We start from the raw sequence: 18,186 nt of genomic DNA, 5'->3' as shown, positions 1-18,186 counted from the left end.
GTCAGGAATGGGGAACTCTGGAGGTGGATTCTCTGCTTCGCACTTCAACCATCAGCTAAAGAAACTCTGTACCAGGGAGTATCACCACTTAGTGTGGATGGTGGATGCCGTGACCTTCCCCTAGAACTCCCTCTTTGTGTACGCATTCCCTCCTCTGACTCTTATTCCCAAGGTACTGATCAAGATAAGGGAGGAGAGAACAAAGGCCATACTCATTGCTTCCAGGCAGCTTCCCCTGATCTCAGACCTCTTGACTCAGGTGTGGGCGGGGATGCTGCACCCAGACTTGCAGACTCTCAAACTGTCAGCATAGCTAATGATTTAAAAGCAAACAAGAGGCCCCTGTTAAGCAAACCGGTCCTAGACATCATCACAGAGGCCAGAAGGCCCAGCACCAAAAAATCCTATGCAGGGAAATGGAAAAGATTCTGCTCCTGGAGCCAGTCCAGAGGAGGCAGTTCCTCACAGCCTTCCATTCCTCTTTTTCTGGATCATCTAGCAGGGTTACTCAATAGTGGCCTCTCCTTCTCTTCTGTTAAAATCCATGCCTCGGCCATTTCAGCTCATTTCAATACAGAGCAGCCCCTGTTCTCACATCCTTCGATTAAACAATTCCTCAGAGGGGTTTTAATATCAGACCTCCCAGAAGGCCACCCATGCCAGCCTGGGACCTGAACTATGTTTTGGAAAAACTAACCTTACCATGGTATTGGGTTTAATACTGAATGATTGTAGTTCTGTAGCTAGGTGTTGTGGCTTTCTTGTGTCATAGAAGGAGTTCTGTAGCTTGCTAATATATGGTACAGGACCTTTCTGATGGTTATTTGGACATAAAGAGGTGAGTGCATCATGCTGCTTTCCCAGCTTTGATGCAAGTCTCTTCTGGATGTAGATTGACATGCCTCCACATTTCTTCCCCTTCTGCACAGTAGATGGGTTAAATTTGTAGAAGGCATCGTAGCATTCCACAGCTAGAGTGCTCTCTGCCATTTCAAACCATGTCTCAGTAGCTACACAGATGTTAACATCCTCCTTTGTAAGAAGAGTTTGTAGGGAGTGGAGTTTTTTGTTTATGCTCCTAGCATTGCTCAGAAGTACCTTCATGTTTTTCTTTGCTTGTTTACATTATGTTGGTAGGTTTATTGGGTTGGCATTGCCTAATGTTGGTAGGTTTATTGGGTTGGCATTGCCTAAAAAAAAAAAAAAAAGGCACTGTGGGTGTGGACAATGTCTTTGCCAGTAATAGAAACCCAAGATGGAACAGATGCTGGCCATCCCTGGTGAGGCAGCATTGTCTGTCAGTTGTGCTCTCCTATGCTGACAAATGCCTAAGCTAATTATTTTTTGCTCATATTTAGGTATCATACTTGCAGAAAGTAATCAGTGCTAGGCTAATACCAGTCTTGGACACTGTCTGAAAGCTCCATCACGTCTCTTTGTATAGTCCAGGGAGGCAAGTCATTGATGCCGGCATGAACTTTGACCAAGCCCTACTGGTTCTTGTTCATGGACTTGTGTGCATGTGTGATCCGACAGTTGCTTGTCTGGTGCCAAGATCAGTCACTCTTTTCATGCTCAGCCTGATAATAAGAGGTACATCTGTATGTCTTGCAGTAAAATCCTCTATAACAAGAATGTTTGCTTTGGCTGATGCCTGCCTTACAAGTTCAGCATCTGTGACTTTGGGTCTCCTTGCCTTATATGAGGAGGTAACGCTTAACTTGCTGAGTGTGCTTTGTGCCTTTGTTGTGTTTTGAAGGATTTTGAGGTTTAGGAAAATTAAATCATTTAAACCTCAGCATATGACTGATTTATATGTATTGTGATAGCCTTAAAGAGGTGGGAAGTATTGCTGATAATTTTGGCATCTGATTTTACTGTGTGTGAGATTTTTGCCTCCAAAGTTATTATATACATCTCGCATACTGAGTAATAGATGATCATCAGACAGCACAAGACAGTTCTTGCACTGTATCAAGATACCCGGCTCAATCAGGCTGGCTACAGAAGTTGTGGGGAAGTGCTGGTCCATGATCCCAATAGGAATGACTGTGCGAGACAGAGGAAACCAGCTGCTTGGAGTTCAGTTTTAGGATAGTTGAGTGGACTTGCTACTGACTTATTAAAGTTCAATGCAAAATGATTACCATGGAAACCTTATTGTGCCACCTGCAAGAACCAGGAAACTTATATCAAAGCCTCACGTTAGGCTTTGGGCCCACTGAATGGCGCACAGGAACAGTTATCCTACTCCACAAAGGGGGAGCCACCACTGATCCCAGGAACTATCGCCCTATTAGCATGACAAGCCTGGACTGTAAGGTTATGGAACACATCATCATCGAACTCATAAAAAAAGACATTGGTAACCTCCAAACTCTGGACCCCACCCAGTTTGGGTTTGTGAACAGCAGATAATGCCTGCTGAACCTGATAGACTTCTTTGAGACAGTCACCTAAGGTGTAGACTAGGGTAAGGTGGTTCACGCAGCCTATCTTGACCTCACCAAGGCTTTCGACACCATCCCCCATTCTGGAATTCTTGCTATACTCACTAAACTAGGTATAAATCCCTACATCACAAGATGGGTTGCCAACTGGCTCACTGACGGAACCCAGACTGTAATAGTTGTCGACTCCAAATCTGACTTCAAACCAGTGACAAGTGGAGTACCACAGGGTTCAATCCTGAGATGACATCTGTTTGGTATCTACTTCTCTGAAGTACAGGCTAACCCAGAAGGCCTTTGGCTAACAAAGTTTGCAGATGACTGAAAACCAGGAGCCATAGTCGAGTCCCCAAATGATGTGGACATCCCACAGAAGGGCCTCAATGAAATAGATGTCTAGTGTCAGAGCCATGGCCTCAAGCTCAATGCCAAAAAGTGCATTGTCATCCCCTTTGGTAAAATCTCTGTACACATGAACAACCATATAGGTGGCAGTCTACTTAACGCCGAATGTGTGATAAGAGACAATGGGACACAGGTGGACAGTAGTCTCTCCTTTGATAATCACATCACCACAGTAGTCAGGAAATCCTTCTACGTGGCACACCTCATCACAAATGGGTTCTCATCCAGGAAAAAAGAGGTCATTGTTCCCTGCTACTCGACACTCTTTAGACCCATTATAGAGTACAACACCCCTTTTGGAATGTACCTCACAAGATATGTTCAGAAGCTGGAAAGGCCACAGAAGTACCTCACAAAGAGGATTACTGGCCTCAGACAGATGCCGTACACTGACAGTCTCAAAAAACTCCAGCTACTCCGAAGTGATCTCTGCCTAACATATAAAGCCATGTCAAACCCAGAGCTGTTGGACATGCTACTCCTAAAGAAATCCCAATCCCTCCCAACTACACACACTACGGATCTAAACCTTGTCACCACAATAAACAGGACATGCTGGAGGGTTATATTCCTGTCCCAGAGACTTCCCATACTCTGGAACAAACTACCCATATACGTCAAGCAAAGTTCCTTATTAGCACTCTTCAAGAAAAACCTTGATGAGTGGATGGCAAATATGAAATATACCCCTGGGATCACTTCTGTGGCTCTGCTCGACAGTGGCACAGGAAAATAACTTTCTTGGGTGGCGTGAGCCAGGGAACCTTGTTGGCTAGCCTTACTTAAGCCCTTGGGCCGATAGCCTAGTACCTACCTATGAACTAATTATAGTGTTTGTGTGCATGTATGTGTGTAGCTATATGTATAAAAATAAATCTGGTACTAAAATCTGTGCAAGCAGTATTGGTACACTCAATATTAAGCAAGGAATTTGGAAATGATCAGAGGCCAGTCTCTACATCAACATCTTGAAGATGAGACTGATCCTCTTAGCATTGCAGGGATTTCAGGATCTCTTACCTTCAAGGGTGATCACTTTTACAAACACTCTAGTCTGGTGAATCAACAAACTGGGAGGGACCAGATCTTATGCCCTCTAGCCTTGTTGGTTGGAGAGGCAAACATGTCTCATTACCAAATGCAGAAGCTATTTTGCTGTATTTCTCATGAAGATACAGTTACCCAGGGGTGCTCCAGTCAGCCAGTGGCCCGTCTGGTCTCGTGTACACCTCTCTCTTCCTGTGATAACCAGGTTCCTACAAAAGGTATTGACATGCAAAATCGCAGGTAATTTTTATTGCTTCATATTTGCCTGGACAGATTGGTTCCCTCTACTCTGACCTTTTCTGAAGATACTCGCCCGGCTTCAAGGTCTCAACTGGATTGATCTTTCATACTCCTCTGACCAGCTTCACTTGGATTTTTACAGCATTAAGCTAACTGCATAATTTCTCGGGTTCCCCTAATGGCCAGACGTCAGTCCCTTTGAGTGCAATCACATTATATTTGCTTCTCTGAAACAGTATATTCAGAAGATATATAAGAGCAAATGGAAACGTTTCACTAGCTGGACTTCTAGCTGAGGACTTGAACCATACTTTCTCTCTTGCAGATGGATTACACTTTCTAGCTACCTTGTTTGAAGCAGGTTCTAGCTACTCCACCATTCAAGTGTAGTTTGCTGCAATCTCCAATTGCTATCCCAGATGCCAAAATAATACTTTGGCCTCTCTTGAACTGTGCAGGGCCTTCCTTCATCCCCTAGTTAAAGACCCTACTATGATCTGACATATGAGTTTAGTCTTGGAGGAACTAAAGGTCTACATTTGAGCAAGCTAATTCAAAAAGGACATCCTATTGTTTCTCATTTGCTCCCAACAGATTAGGCTCCAATATTTCTAAGCAAACATTGTTCAGATGAGTATCTGAATGCATTTCCTTTATTTACTCTATCAACAAGAACCTAAGCTCGAAGCCTAACTCCATGGTAACATCTATGGCCCTCTTCAGGAATTTGTCTATTGATGCTGTGTGCAGCAGTTTGGTCTAAACTTCTGACTTTTTTCTAAACGTTATAAATGAAACCTCTTTAGAACCAGAGCTGTGTTTGGGACTTCAGTCTTCTGAGGTTATGATCCACCCGAGATCTCAGGTATCCTGGGATTCTGTCCCAATTGTTGGATCCGTTGGACTGAAAGTACATAACCTCCATATCATGTTTTAACACTGGATCCTTTTCATCCAAGTCTGCCTGATGCTACATCTCTTCCCCCATACCCCAACCAAATTGTAAGTTTTCAATTGTTTCCTAAGTATTCTGTTACCGTTATTGTGACATAGATGGTTACTAGTCAACAAACTCTTATCTGAATTGGAAGGTGCACAGGGCATTATGGAACAGTTTGGGAGGAGATCAAGGCACTAACTAGAACACTAGCAAATGGCTGGATAGAGTCTGGAATGGCACAATACCCATTTGTCATATTGGAAGGACTTTGTTGAAACTGATCCAACGTTATGGTAAGAACATCACTTCTAGGCTTTGTGTGGTGTAATTTGCAAATGCATATAGTACACTGGAGCTGAAATTTTATTTATTTATTTTTTTTTGCAGTGCATTGTGCCCTCTTCACCAAAAATAAAACCTAGATAGAGTTTAGAAGGAAGATTGCACGCAAGTGTCTGATCATGGTTCAGGAGTTTCATGTTCTGAGGTGCTTCTCTTGCAAGACATTCCAAGTTCATCAGGTAATGTGTTCTTTGACTTCCCAAAGATTATCAGTTTTATTTTATGCAGTGCAATATTGTGTTCTTGCCTTTAACTGATGTGGCAAGATGTGTGTTTGGGAAATGATCTTGAGAGCAGCTTGTTGGCTTTGTGTTAAGACCTGCCTCATGACTGCACACTTCAGGATTCATTCTTAACGTCTTAACATGTGGATTTTTCCATGTTTTGCATGCATCAGCATATTTTCCAGTTTCCGTAGAAAATACTGGTGGGCAGGCTACATAGTGAATTGCCCATGCATACATGTATTTGCCCCCCTTTTTAGTTCATGTTGAGGCTGAAAAGGATTCCTGGAGTAGACTCCTTATCTTGCAGGTTCTCTGTTATAGCAACTGCTGCAGTCAAGACCGGGATAAATGTGCAGTCCTAATAAGCGAAGTATACGTATAGAAAATAAAAAAAATACCGAACCAGCACAGCTAGGCACAACACTTTATTTTAAGAAACAAATGGAGCTAAAAGAAGTAAGCACTTCCATGATATTCACATGCTCTTTTAGCTCCATTTGTTTCTTAAAATGAATCGTGTTGTGCCTAGCTGTGCTGGTTCGGTAGTTTTTATTTTCTGTACATAAGGTTCTCTATTGTGTCTGGAGCCTGGCTGTGGAAGACAGTGGTCTGTTTTCCCCCTTTCATCTCATCTTCAGTCCAGTTTTCATCTGGCATACAGCTGGTATCATTCTGAGTGGTTGCTGACCTGAGCTAGTAAATACAAGGGAGTATCTTCTTGATTAGCAAGGGGTGGTGTTGCACACACATACCTGGCTTGTCATGTTCTGGTCATTGTGGTTGAAAGCCCAACTTATTGTGGGCACTGCTCACTGATGAAGGGGTTAGAAAGTTCATCTCTGGGTGCCAGTGAATATATGATTGTGTAATAGCAGATGGAGGACCCTAAAGACATTGGAGTAGTAGTAAACCACAGTCAGGTGTGAATAGTAGGAGGCAACTATTACATTAACCAAAATGGTCTTGCACAGCTGTGGTGGTGAATGAGAGAGAGAGAGAGTGTCAATTGTAGTAGTTTATAGGTCACTGATAAATGCTCCTTTTTGTGGCAAGAGGGTCACATTACAAAACCCTCTAAATGTGAGATGTGTAGTATGATTAGAGTCTGTGAACACTCTAATGGGGGTGAGGTGGTGATGCTGCTATGACTTTCAACTTGCAGACCGAACAAATGCATTAAGGAGTTTTGGCATTTTTTACTTCTGTACACCACAGCCCTATTTAAAGTCTATGAATTGAAATTAGTTGTATAATGAAATACCACTGTTATCAGGTCACATTACTAAAAATGTAGTATTTTGGATCTTTTTGCAAAGCTTAATGTGGGCCTTAACCAGTTGTACAGGGTGCAATAGTGTTAATCAGTGTTGATTCAGTTTTGAGAGAGAAATTGCACATGCAGGTGTATCTGGTTTACAGTGTCCTTAGTTTCCAGTAGTTTTTAATGATATTTTGCATTCTGCTTCAATTTACATTTACAACAGAAATCCCAAAAAGTATTTTTACAGGCTTCTTTATAGCTGATTTCATTTTTATTTTGTTAAGTCTGAAAATGTGTGTAGTGGGGAAAACACCAGTGTCTTTTATTTCATTACCCTGTGTTTTTATTTTAGTTATTGGTGCATGATCTGAAATGGTTATTGGGTGTGTATTCAAGACTTTCAATTAAATGCACATGTTCCTGAAAATGCAAGTTCTGTCTAGCCTAACCCAGTTTTTGTATCTGGGGAATAATATGTAAATTAATTCCAGACTCCAGGTACTGAATTCACATCTTCCATACCAAATATTACATTATTGTACTAAATTTGCATTTTCCATACCAAAAATTATATATTTTTAAAAATCAACCCTCCTTTGTTATATTTACCTTTCTGAGCCCCCCAGACACATCTTCACTTTTGCAAATCAAATTATAGTCCCCACCTATAAGTAATATTCCTTGCTGAAAGCTGATTATTTCTCCCAGAATTTCCTTAAGCTACATTATAGCAGTTTTCGATGGAATATAAAGGCATGCCAGTGTAATCCTCCTCCTCCCTTGCCAGCAGCCTCTTAGTACTACAAATCTACCATGATTGTCTTTTTTTGTATACTATTCCATCACTATTGGAGCTCCTCTTGCAATTAATAGAAGAACTCCTCTCTTCCTTTGCCCCAGGTATTCTGCTGAATAATCACCCTGAAAAAAAATCTATATCAAATTCACATGTTCAGTTCTTTCCAAGTGTCTCCTGTAACATAGCTATGTTTACTCTACATTTTTAATATAGTTTACTACTCTTTTTGTGTTTTGTATTTATCTGTGAGACTGTTCACATTTATAGACATTACAGAAAGCATCATATTCTTAAAAAATATATTCCCACCTTTTATGTACAACAGTTTTTTTTTTGTTAATTGTGTAGTTCCAGATTTTGTGTTATATGCATGTACTGTTTGGCAGGTTAATTTTTTATACACTTGTTTCTTGTCATCTTCATTTAAGCCTATGTCACATCTTACAGAACTTTTTGCTGTAATGAAACCCTCAAACAAAAATACATACCCCCTAAAACCCATTAACTTAATAACACACACAGCTATGTACATCTTCAAATATTGAAGTTTTACTCTCCTAATAGGAACAAATTTTCCAAACTGACAGCCACACACAGCTTTGAGGTATAGCCTGTGGTTCTATTAAGTGCCTGAGTTTCTTATAGCTCTCTCAGCTGGGAAAACACTTGAATGCTTTCAGAAAGCGTTTTTCCAAGCCATTTCTCTTTATCAGATTGTCTGCTAGAGGTATGAAAACCAGACGCACAACTGCCAAGCATGTCGTTAACTAGAAAAAGCTTTATAATATTCAATATTTTTCATTTACTTGCTTTCTCTAAAACCTGTTGCTAGATTAATCTAATGACCTTAACCCAGCCATTCCCCTATGCAAGAATGAGACAAAGCACACTGATTTTTCTTTTGTCATGCTGTTTTAACCAGATTTTTTTTTACATTGCTGTGCCTTTATTTCTTACAACTGAACAAGGAGAAAGAGAAGGGAGAGAAAAAAAGAAAGGACAGGAGCCCCGGTTTACATTTATAAATACATTTATAAAATAAGTGAAAAAAAAACTTTACTTCATAACACGCAAAGAAAGCCATCCACCATCAAAATAGTACTATTAAAGAGTACTAGTAAATTAGTATTTTTCCAAACATTAATGACATGATGTAGTTTTATGCTTTATAGTCCCTACAAGTTTAACAGAGTCTAAGAAAGTTCAATATTTCCAGATTCTCTTGTTCTATTCCTGTTCATCTCCATCTCCCAAAACCTGTCTCTGCTTCATTTCAAATGTACTCTGAATTCTTCTAGTCATCTCTTGTGCCCTTTTCCCGTCTTAAGCATTTTCCATTGAAACACTGGAAACAGTTTCACTGGCACAGTCTCTGTATTACCAGAACAGGAAGCAGAATTTCCTTCTGTTTCAGAGTTCGCTTTTTGTTGGACAGACTTTCGTATTTCTTTCTTAGGATGTACTTCATCATTATCATTTATCCCCGGAGGAACAAAAATAATTTTTTGAAGATATCTGGGTACAGCAGTTTGCACCTTACTCTTGCTTCTTGACATTCCCTGAATAATGGAATAAACTTACTCTTCTTCTCCATGGTGTACAATGAGCAGTCATTCTCCACAAAGACTTTGCTGTCTCCCACTTTTAGTACTTTGTCCTTCTGCCACAGTTTTGTCCGAATCAGCTCCTTTTGCTGGTAAGATTGCATCTTTACTGTTGAAGGTCTAGGTTGTTTTCTCATTAGCCATGTTTGGAGGGTACACACAATGTGCCCTTTCAATTAACAATTCCTGTTGTGGAATAAAAGTCCAGCTGCTTATTTGTGCTTTCATAAAATCACTACACTCGGTTTCTTCCAGCTTCTCAGGTATGTGTGCTCCGTTCTCTAATTCTGTTATTTTTTGGAACATCTGTTTTTGTGCAGTCTCCTATTCAGACAGCCTTTTCTTCATTTTGACTTTTGAGTTTTACAGTTTTATCACCTTATCTTTCCAGCCTTTTATTGTTTGAGTTGATATACTCCATCAGTGTTTAATTTTATTTTAGTCAGGTCTGTGTGCAGTTGCCTTATACTTTCCTCTACTGGAAGTCATGTCTGGAGCTTGCACTGCTTTTTGTTGAACAGCTACAGTGTTCTTCCTCAGTCAGTGTTTTTTCGTCGCCTTTTGTAGCTGATTTTCCTTCAAGTCCTCTGTATTTGTTTTCCTGGCATCCGGACAGTGCACTTACTATCTCTAGTTACTGAAATTTACTCAGAAATCCAGGTCCACTGGCTTTCTCTGCTAAGTTTCTGTTTTCACACTGGTAGAGCTAGAATTAAGCCATTACTTGATATGCAGCCATCTTGGAAATCCTTTCCCCCCATTTCTTTGTGGTTGGGGAGCGCACACAGTATTGAAAAAAGTGTCAGAAGTACTGGTGTGGTGTGCATCAGCTGTAGTGAAATGCAGTGTTGGTAGAACTGGCACACTGCTCTGAAAAGACTGTTGTTGCATCTGTCTTCAGTAATTTTTTGCCACAGCTGTCCCCAATGATTTGTGAGCTGATGTCTGCTCACTGCTGTGACCATCCCACCCTTGCTGGTTCTTCACTTAGAGATGCATTCAGATCTGCTCCCAGAAATCAGCTGTTTCAAAATCGATACTCTAGCATACATATTGTAACATCTTAGAACTTGTTCAGTCAGTGTCATCATTCTGAAGCCATCTTGTGCACAAAAATGTACAGTGCTGTAAGCAAACAGTTAATTTTCAGAAATTGTGGAAAAATTGGAAGTAGAAGATATTTACTATGATCTTCACATTCAAAAGGACTGTATTTTTGTTCCTCCCTTTAGTACTGCTTGGGGAAACAACATCCAAAATTTGGAAGGAAGTTTGAAAAATGGACATGTACTTTAATCCAATCAGACTTGTAGATTACCTTCCCTTATTCATAAGTGTTTAATGCAGATGTTATTTTATCTCCTTTTTAGGTCAAAAAGGACAAGCGATGGCGTTGCAAGTTATGTGGAGAGAAACAATCTATAATAAAGGTAAGAATTGTAATTGGGTGTAATTCAGTTCCATGGTAGTACAGGATAAGATGGCTTTGTATTCTGGATGTAATGATTTTTCGTGTGTGCTGAATTTTGCTTTCAGTATGGCATTGTCTGAAATGGCTTTGTATGTCTTACTTTGCCATGGAATACTTGGTGTGAACCCTGCAGTTTAATGTACTGTAGGAGATACTGGACAGGGTGGCCTTCACATTTTTAATGCAGCATTACAGTATTCTTTATAGTTGCATTACATTCGGAGTTACCGAGTTTTACAAAGTAGTGGTATTTTCTACATAGAGTTAATACCACAGAAGTTATTGGGTGGGTATAGTATACTTTTTCTTTACAGCTGGTACAAGTACAGTACCCCAGGAAGTACTGGGGTGACAAAGTATTAAAATACCTCCTGCACTTGGTAGGTACAGCAAAATAACCCAGTGGGTATTGGCGGCAGTGTACAGCGTTACAGTGGCTTTAACAGTTAAGAGGACTATAATATCACATGAGGTACTGGGTTGGCACAGGATATCACAGTGCTACTTACAATTAGTGTGAGTATAGTACCTCAAGAGGTATTGAGGGGTGGCCCATGGTATTCTTCACCTTTTACAGTTGGCATGGAGTACTGTATAACAGAAGATGCTGTGGTAAGGGTATTCAGTGCCCCTTACAGTTGTATAGATTATGGTACTGCAAGAGACACTGGAATGGGATAGGGTAATGCAGCACCCCGTACAGTTCTTTTGATGAGTATAGTACCACAGGAGATAGTGCAATGACAAGGGGCATTCTGTTCTCCTTATTATCAGTATAAGCATTACATTAACAATGCTGGTGCTTGGATAGTATAGTAATGCCCTCTGTTAGTGCCTGTAGTGGGGAATCATAGTAATGCATTATATGTTTAAGTGATTCTTACAGATTGTATGAGGACTACAATACTACAGGAAATATTGGGATGGCACATGATATTACAATGCTCCTTGCATTTTTTATGAGTAGAGTATCAGAGGAGGTACTGGGGTGGCATAGGGTTTTACAGCACCCTTTACATTTAGTATGAATAATGCAATGCTGCTGGAGCATTACATTGACACTTGCAGCTTGTATGAGGGATATGGTATCACAAGATGCATTGATGTGGCCCAAAGCTTTTGAAAGTTTGCAGATTGGATTAACCCACATCATTTTTGCTACTGCAGTGTTGATCGTTTTGCACTTCGCTGTAATGAGTCAACCGGCAGTATTTCCATAGTATACCTCATACTAGCTTTCCATAGAGCTCAATCCTTGGACCATTCATTTTTACTTTCTATTAATGCACTGCATTTATGAAAGAACCCAACTTATGCAGTAAGCAAATGATTCCACTCTCATTCACAGCACAGACAAACATTTTATATACAAAACATAAATGTCTTGTCACTTAACTTATCCACTAACTTGTACTTGAATGCAATTCCAAAAAACTACCATTTGAAAATGTGCACAAAAACATTAGTAAAGCTAACCAAAAGGATTAAACATTACATACAGTGCTTCACTTTAAGTTATAGCCACTAATTTTATTTGGCTGTGGATGTAAAAGTATCCAGTAGACCTTGGCCCACTTTCCATGAAGACCCAGTGCAGGAAATCCCTTCGCAATTACTTTAAACAATCCTTTGTGATGATGATATAGATGCTTAACTCATAACACAAAAAAAGTGCCATACAGAATAAACAGATGCTTGCTACCCAGTTCCAAGCACTCTTTTTTCCTACCCAGCTGTTACACACCCCAAACTTAAATTCATTCAACAGAGCTATTGCAAGCAATTAATCCCCTGTGCAGCACTGAACATTAGGATAATAGCAGAATACTATGCTAATGGCCCTGAGAGGCCTTTTTCTGCCTAGCCATGCTTCCCAGAAATATTAGGAAGGCGTTGGCCCTAAGTTTTTTTTTTGGGGGGGGGTTGACAAGTAATATATAAACTTGGGCATGATTGGTTGAGCATTTACACACTTCCTGTCTCGGCATACATGCCAGACCCAGGGTTAACTTATGATTTCCCATCATTGATTCAAATTCACAAGTACATGGAAGAAATCTGCTTCACATGGATGGGAAGTCTGCCCCAAAGAAGGGGGTAGCCTCTGAGACTCATACCTATCCTTCCAGTATGTCCCATTTATGTTGCAGGTGACATTTGGGTCCTTAGAGCAGGCATTTATGATTATTTTTTTTGCGATGTGCAACAGGTCTACTAAGGCTGCGTCTGAAGAGGCGCCATATGCCAGCCATGGATTGCCTGTCAGCAGTCTGTAGGAGACCGAGTACAAGGACAGGGCCTTGAGGAAGTCTGCGTAAGACTTCTATAAGTCATGTATTCTTTTGTGAGGAATCTGATGCTCCAGTTGCTGCATATGTCTGATCAAGTACATAGTGAAGAGAGCATAGTACTCCATGATTGGTCTGATGAGGGCAGAGTACAACAGAACAATGACATCCTTTGGACCTGGATGCCATACCCGTGCTAGACATTGTACAACATAGAATGATTTCCTTACTACTATAGATGCATGATAATCAAAGGCTAAGCCACAGTTTACATGTAGACCTAGTAGTCTGGGATTTGGAAATGCTCATAGGGGTATTTTGTAAACGTAGTAATTTGCAGGGTGGCTGTCTTAACAAATAATGCTATGTACACAATAGTACATTACTTGGCACTGAGTTTAATATGTTGACTCTGGTACCAGTTATTGGTCTGTTAGGCCATCTAGAAGGCTATTTATGTTGGAGGGGGGGGGTTGGAATTCAAAGACTGCACCTAATTTGCAAATATCTGTGAACTTGTCAACCAGAAGCCTTTGATGTTGACCTTGACCTCACAGAAGTAGATGCCGAAAAGGAGTGGCCCCTGCACTGAAACATTCGGCTAGCCATTGTATGGTGGTAGACTGCCCTATCCTAACTTCGGAGGACCTGTCTGTGAGCCAGTTGGCTATCCAGTGATGACCCAAGGTTTAATACCTGATTCAGTGAGCTTGTTTACAATGCCCAATTGAGGTATTATGCTGAATTCTTTTGGGAAGATCGAGGTAGGCAGTGTGCTCTATTCACATAGGCATCCATTTCATTTAACAATTCTACATAGGCAATGGTATTCTACTTAAAGGAAGACTCTCTAGAAAACAAAATTAGATATTTCACTTAAACTTTACCCAAGATCATGTCCAGATTTTGACCCCACACTTTCTTGATATAATCCCATCATGAAATTTGTTTACCAGTACCTACCACAGAAAAACAAATCCTGAAATACAGATGTGATCATAGAAGTCCTTTCCTCACAAAGGAATGCTCAACCAGTTATCAATCACCAGGTTTAAGTAAAGCATTTCTAAAATGCTTCCAGTTGAATGGACACTCCTGTGCTATCACCTAAAGTCTCTCTCTCTCCCATTTTACATTGTACAAATATGCCCCATCAGCTTATTCTCGTGCCACAATATCGTGTGAATAATTCATTCATTCTCTTATTAACCTTTATTTTTCTGTATCTGTACATTCATATTTGAGTGTCTGATAGAATGCCAACATCCTGAAAACAAAAAAAATTTAAAGTGAAATATATGTACAGTATTGGGGTAAGGGATAGAGGTGGTCTAAAGTGACTACCCTACCCTACCCATGTGTGCTAGTGCTAACTCCAAGCTAAACCCCATCACTGACCCCAATTTAAATGATATACGCATGCGCGCACACACACCGAGACACAAACTAACCTTAATCCTAATACTAGTCGATGCGCATGCACACCCACATTTCTAGCCCTCAAGAGTCTGTGCTTGGAATTATTTTTTTTAAGTAGTTAGATTGAAATCTGATCTAGTAATTGGGACCTATATTAAATGTAACAGTCTATTTGGCTTGTACCTCTCTAATGATTCGCTTTAAGATGATTGCTATCACTTATTGCTACCCATAAAACAGTAGCAAGTGTGCTACATTAAAATGCCAGCTGCAATACCCACATAAGTGTACTGTGCAATATCTTGAAAGATTATGTATTTTATATCCCCAAGCCATAGTAGGGCAGTTGTGTTATTGTAATCATTTTAAAGGTGGGGTGGGGGTGATGCTACTTTTCAGCACGCAGCCATTGTCCATAATTGCCAGTTCTCCAGACTGTAAAAAGCCATCTCCCCCGCTTTAGAGGAATGGAGTTTTCACCTGGTCCCAAACATGCAGGCTTAGGCTGTTGACAGAGAGGATGGGACCAAGCAGAGGTTGCACACAGTCACAATCCACTGGAGAGAGGGCATTGGAGTACACATCCTAGGGGCTGATTTGAAGTTGAATAAGTGCCACTTCTTTGTGGTAGCCTTTTGGTGAGTATATGGAGGTGTGCAGTTGCAGGTGGAAGGCATTGTGTTCGTGCAGTAATACGGGTAACTCGCATCTTGCCCAGTGGTGCGGACAGTCTTAATACCCTCCCCACCAGGATGTCAGTGAGGGGAAGCAGCCCAAATAGCTGCCTGTATGACAATACCTCCAAATGGCCCTCCCCCCACCATACTATATAAAGTCCTACTGGAGGGAAGCTTGATGGTCAGTAAGGATGGGAGCAGAAAGCAACTGACAAAACAAGTTCTTCAGACTTCCAGACACTTACTGTATCTTCTCTGCTCTCCAGTACCTCCTGCAGTACTGAAGTTGGTAAGGGCACAAAAATGTCATTATACTCCTCATATCAGCTACTGTCACCATACTCCTTACATTAACTGCAAGAGGTGCCATAATACCCTATGTCATCCCTGTACCACCTATGGTACCATACATATACTAAATATAAGAAGCAGTGTAATGTTTTCTGCCAACTTCTTGCCATACTGCACACTTGTAACTTGAAAGAGCATGGGGTAATTCAACAAGGATACTCCTGACAATGGGAATCCCTCCCTCAGTTCCTGGGAATTCCCTCTTATCGAAGGTACCACATTTCTCCATTTCCTTACATTCTGCACAGCATGATATCCCAGGGAGTAACAGAACCAGTGCCTTTCAGTATTTGAAGCAAAGGCTGTTAAAGGATTTTTCTGGTCCCAAACAATCTTTCAGCTTTAAACCTCCATGTCAAGATTTCAAGTCCACTGCAGAATCTTGTATCATTGATCCAAGCCCTAGCTTTCATGGTAAAGCTGTACCTAAAGAACACCTATTATGACATTTCTACTAATAAACGGGTTGGGCATTTCACTGCCTAGCTCCAGTCATAGCTCATTGCAGACCCCCACCCCCCAGGCATGCACATTTTTCCATATTTGGATAATTGTCTTATCTTTGCAGACTTTCTTTCCAGCTGTCAGGACTAAGTTACAACAGTTCATGAGTTTCTCCTGCCTAAATTAAGTATCTGCAAAGAAATTTCTCAGGATTCTGTGGTATATGGCATTTGATTATGCTACCTGTTTCCAGACAACACACGAGGAAAATTCATTGGCACCTCATATCAGTCTGGACTCTGGCTCTACACCTCTGACTTTTCAAATTCTAGTTGTGGGATTTGTAAAGAGGATATTGAATGTTGGATGGATCAGATAATTTTCAATCCAGGTCTTTCATTCTGCCTTACATCCCCATGCCACTCAGTCACTGCAGATGCTTCAGATCCGACCTGGTAAGCTGTTTCAAAAGGGATAAAAGTACAAGTTCTGAGGAATCCTGTAGACTAGGGGTATCTAACACTTTTGGCCCTGGGGCCACTTGCCATACATGGCAAGTTTGTGGGACCTTATTACCCTGTCCAGCATGTGTCTGTCCATTCAAAACAGCTTATTGGACATTCTCAATGCTAGAAAATGTTCTGGGTCAGATTGTGGCCCTAGGGCCACCTGTTGGACACCCCTGCTGTAGACAGACTAAAGCAGACAAATATCAGGGAGATGTTGGCTGCTAATGCTGTGAAAGCCTTGAATAATCTCTGGTCCCCAGGACCTGTGCTAGTATACATGCACAATATCACAGTGAAAATGGTACATAAACATGAGGGTACCAGATACTTACCCCCCCCCCCTTTGCAGACTGGCTGTGATGGTCCAAGTAGTTGTAATTATAGCTTAGTCTGACTCTTAAAGCTTCATACATTTATGTCAGAGGTAAACTTTATTGCAGACAAGCCCTGCAGGACCAGGTTAGATCCCTGCAGCTGGAAACTTCATCCTGGGGTTTTCTAATAATTGATCCACTTGTAGGGAACACCTCCATTAGATTGGTTTTGCATCTTTACAGAACAGACACCTAAAGGTATGCTCCAGGACTCTCTGCAGGCAGCTTTCATTCCCATGGATGGGAATGCTCCTATAAACCTTTCAGGAGTTCTAAAAATCCCTGAAGGAGACTCCAAAATTGTAGTGGTGATCCCCTTTTGGTTAAGGCAACAGTGGTTCTCCCTTTTCATTCTGGCTGAGGTCAATTTACTAACGCAAGACTGGAGGGTTGATAACTTCAATGTAAAAATGCTTCAGCTAATTGCCTTGATAAATTTTGACATTATTTAGGCACCTTTTTTCTGAGGACATGCACCAGGTACTTGAGGGGTGAACCTGCTATTAGGAAAACCATATATGGCTAAGTGGAACATTTTTCTAGTTGGTGCCACTTAAGAGCCAAGAGCCGTTGCTGACCTGGATGCCTCTGGTTCTTGATTTTGAGAGTTACTGTCCAATGATTTGTTATAGTCTGTTGCACTTGTTAGTCATTTCAGCATGTCTGCACATAGATTCCCCATCCCCTTTTCCAACAATGCTGAAGTAAAACAATTTTTGAAAGTGGTCTTGCATCTCCTCCCACCTAGGAAATACTTGGCTCCTCCTTAGAATCTTCATTTCATGCATGAAAAGCTTATGCAGTATCCATTTGAACCAACTCATCAGGCTGATTTGAACTTCTTTAAATGGCACACACTTCATTTTATTGAGCACTGCTGCAGTATCCTTAGCTATATGGGTTATATCCTGCATAGAATATAACAGCTGGCCAGCTTCCAAAATTTCAAAGCACCCTTCCATGTGTCAAAACCAGTCAGTTTGGGCTGAGCTGACAGGTTTGGGTGCCCAGCTGCCAAAAAGTACTCTTCCCCTCAGGCTTTTGAGGCTCTCTTGACTGCTTGTACTTTTCTTTTGCTGTGTAGACAAGTTCCCTTTGTGGAAAAAACATTCATGTACAGAGTTTTATTAAGTTTCCTCTTCAGTAAAGTTGCTTTAAAACTAGGAGTCCATATTTTAATTGACTGTCATGAGACTGTAGTGTACTTTTAAACGAGTGCGCTTATCTTTTTTTGCAGTGTTTAAAAGTTTAAAGTAATTGAATTTTTTTTTTTCTGTGAAGAAATTGTTTGTTTTACTTTTTGGAGATAAGCGTTTAAAGTTAATTTTACTCTGTTAT

At 40.7% G+C, this 18,186-nt stretch overlaps 1 protein-coding gene across 1 annotated transcript in view; it reads left to right on the top strand.

The window, feature by feature from the left end:
- Nucleotides 1-18,186, top strand: part of LOC122800512 (MRN complex interacting protein) — a 302,966-nt gene that overhangs the window by 40,839 nt on the left and 243,941 nt on the right. Inside the window, exons 2-3 of the mRNA XM_044069952.1 lie at nucleotides 5,470-5,603; nucleotides 10,686-10,745. Coding sequence (XP_043925887.1) covers nucleotides 5,544-5,603; nucleotides 10,686-10,745 — 120 coding nt within the window. The 5' untranslated portion in view covers nucleotides 5,470-5,543. The remainder of the gene's footprint in view (nucleotides 1-5,469; nucleotides 5,604-10,685; nucleotides 10,746-18,186) is intronic.

Source organism: Protopterus annectens, chromosome 4.part0 (genome assembly GCF_019279795.1).
Source record: "Protopterus annectens isolate FY-2018-M chromosome 4.part0, PAN1.0, whole genome shotgun sequence".
Lineage (NCBI taxonomy): Eukaryota > Metazoa > Chordata > Ceratodontiformes > Protopteridae > Protopterus > Protopterus annectens.
This window is presented reverse-complemented; position numbering and strand designations above follow the sequence as displayed.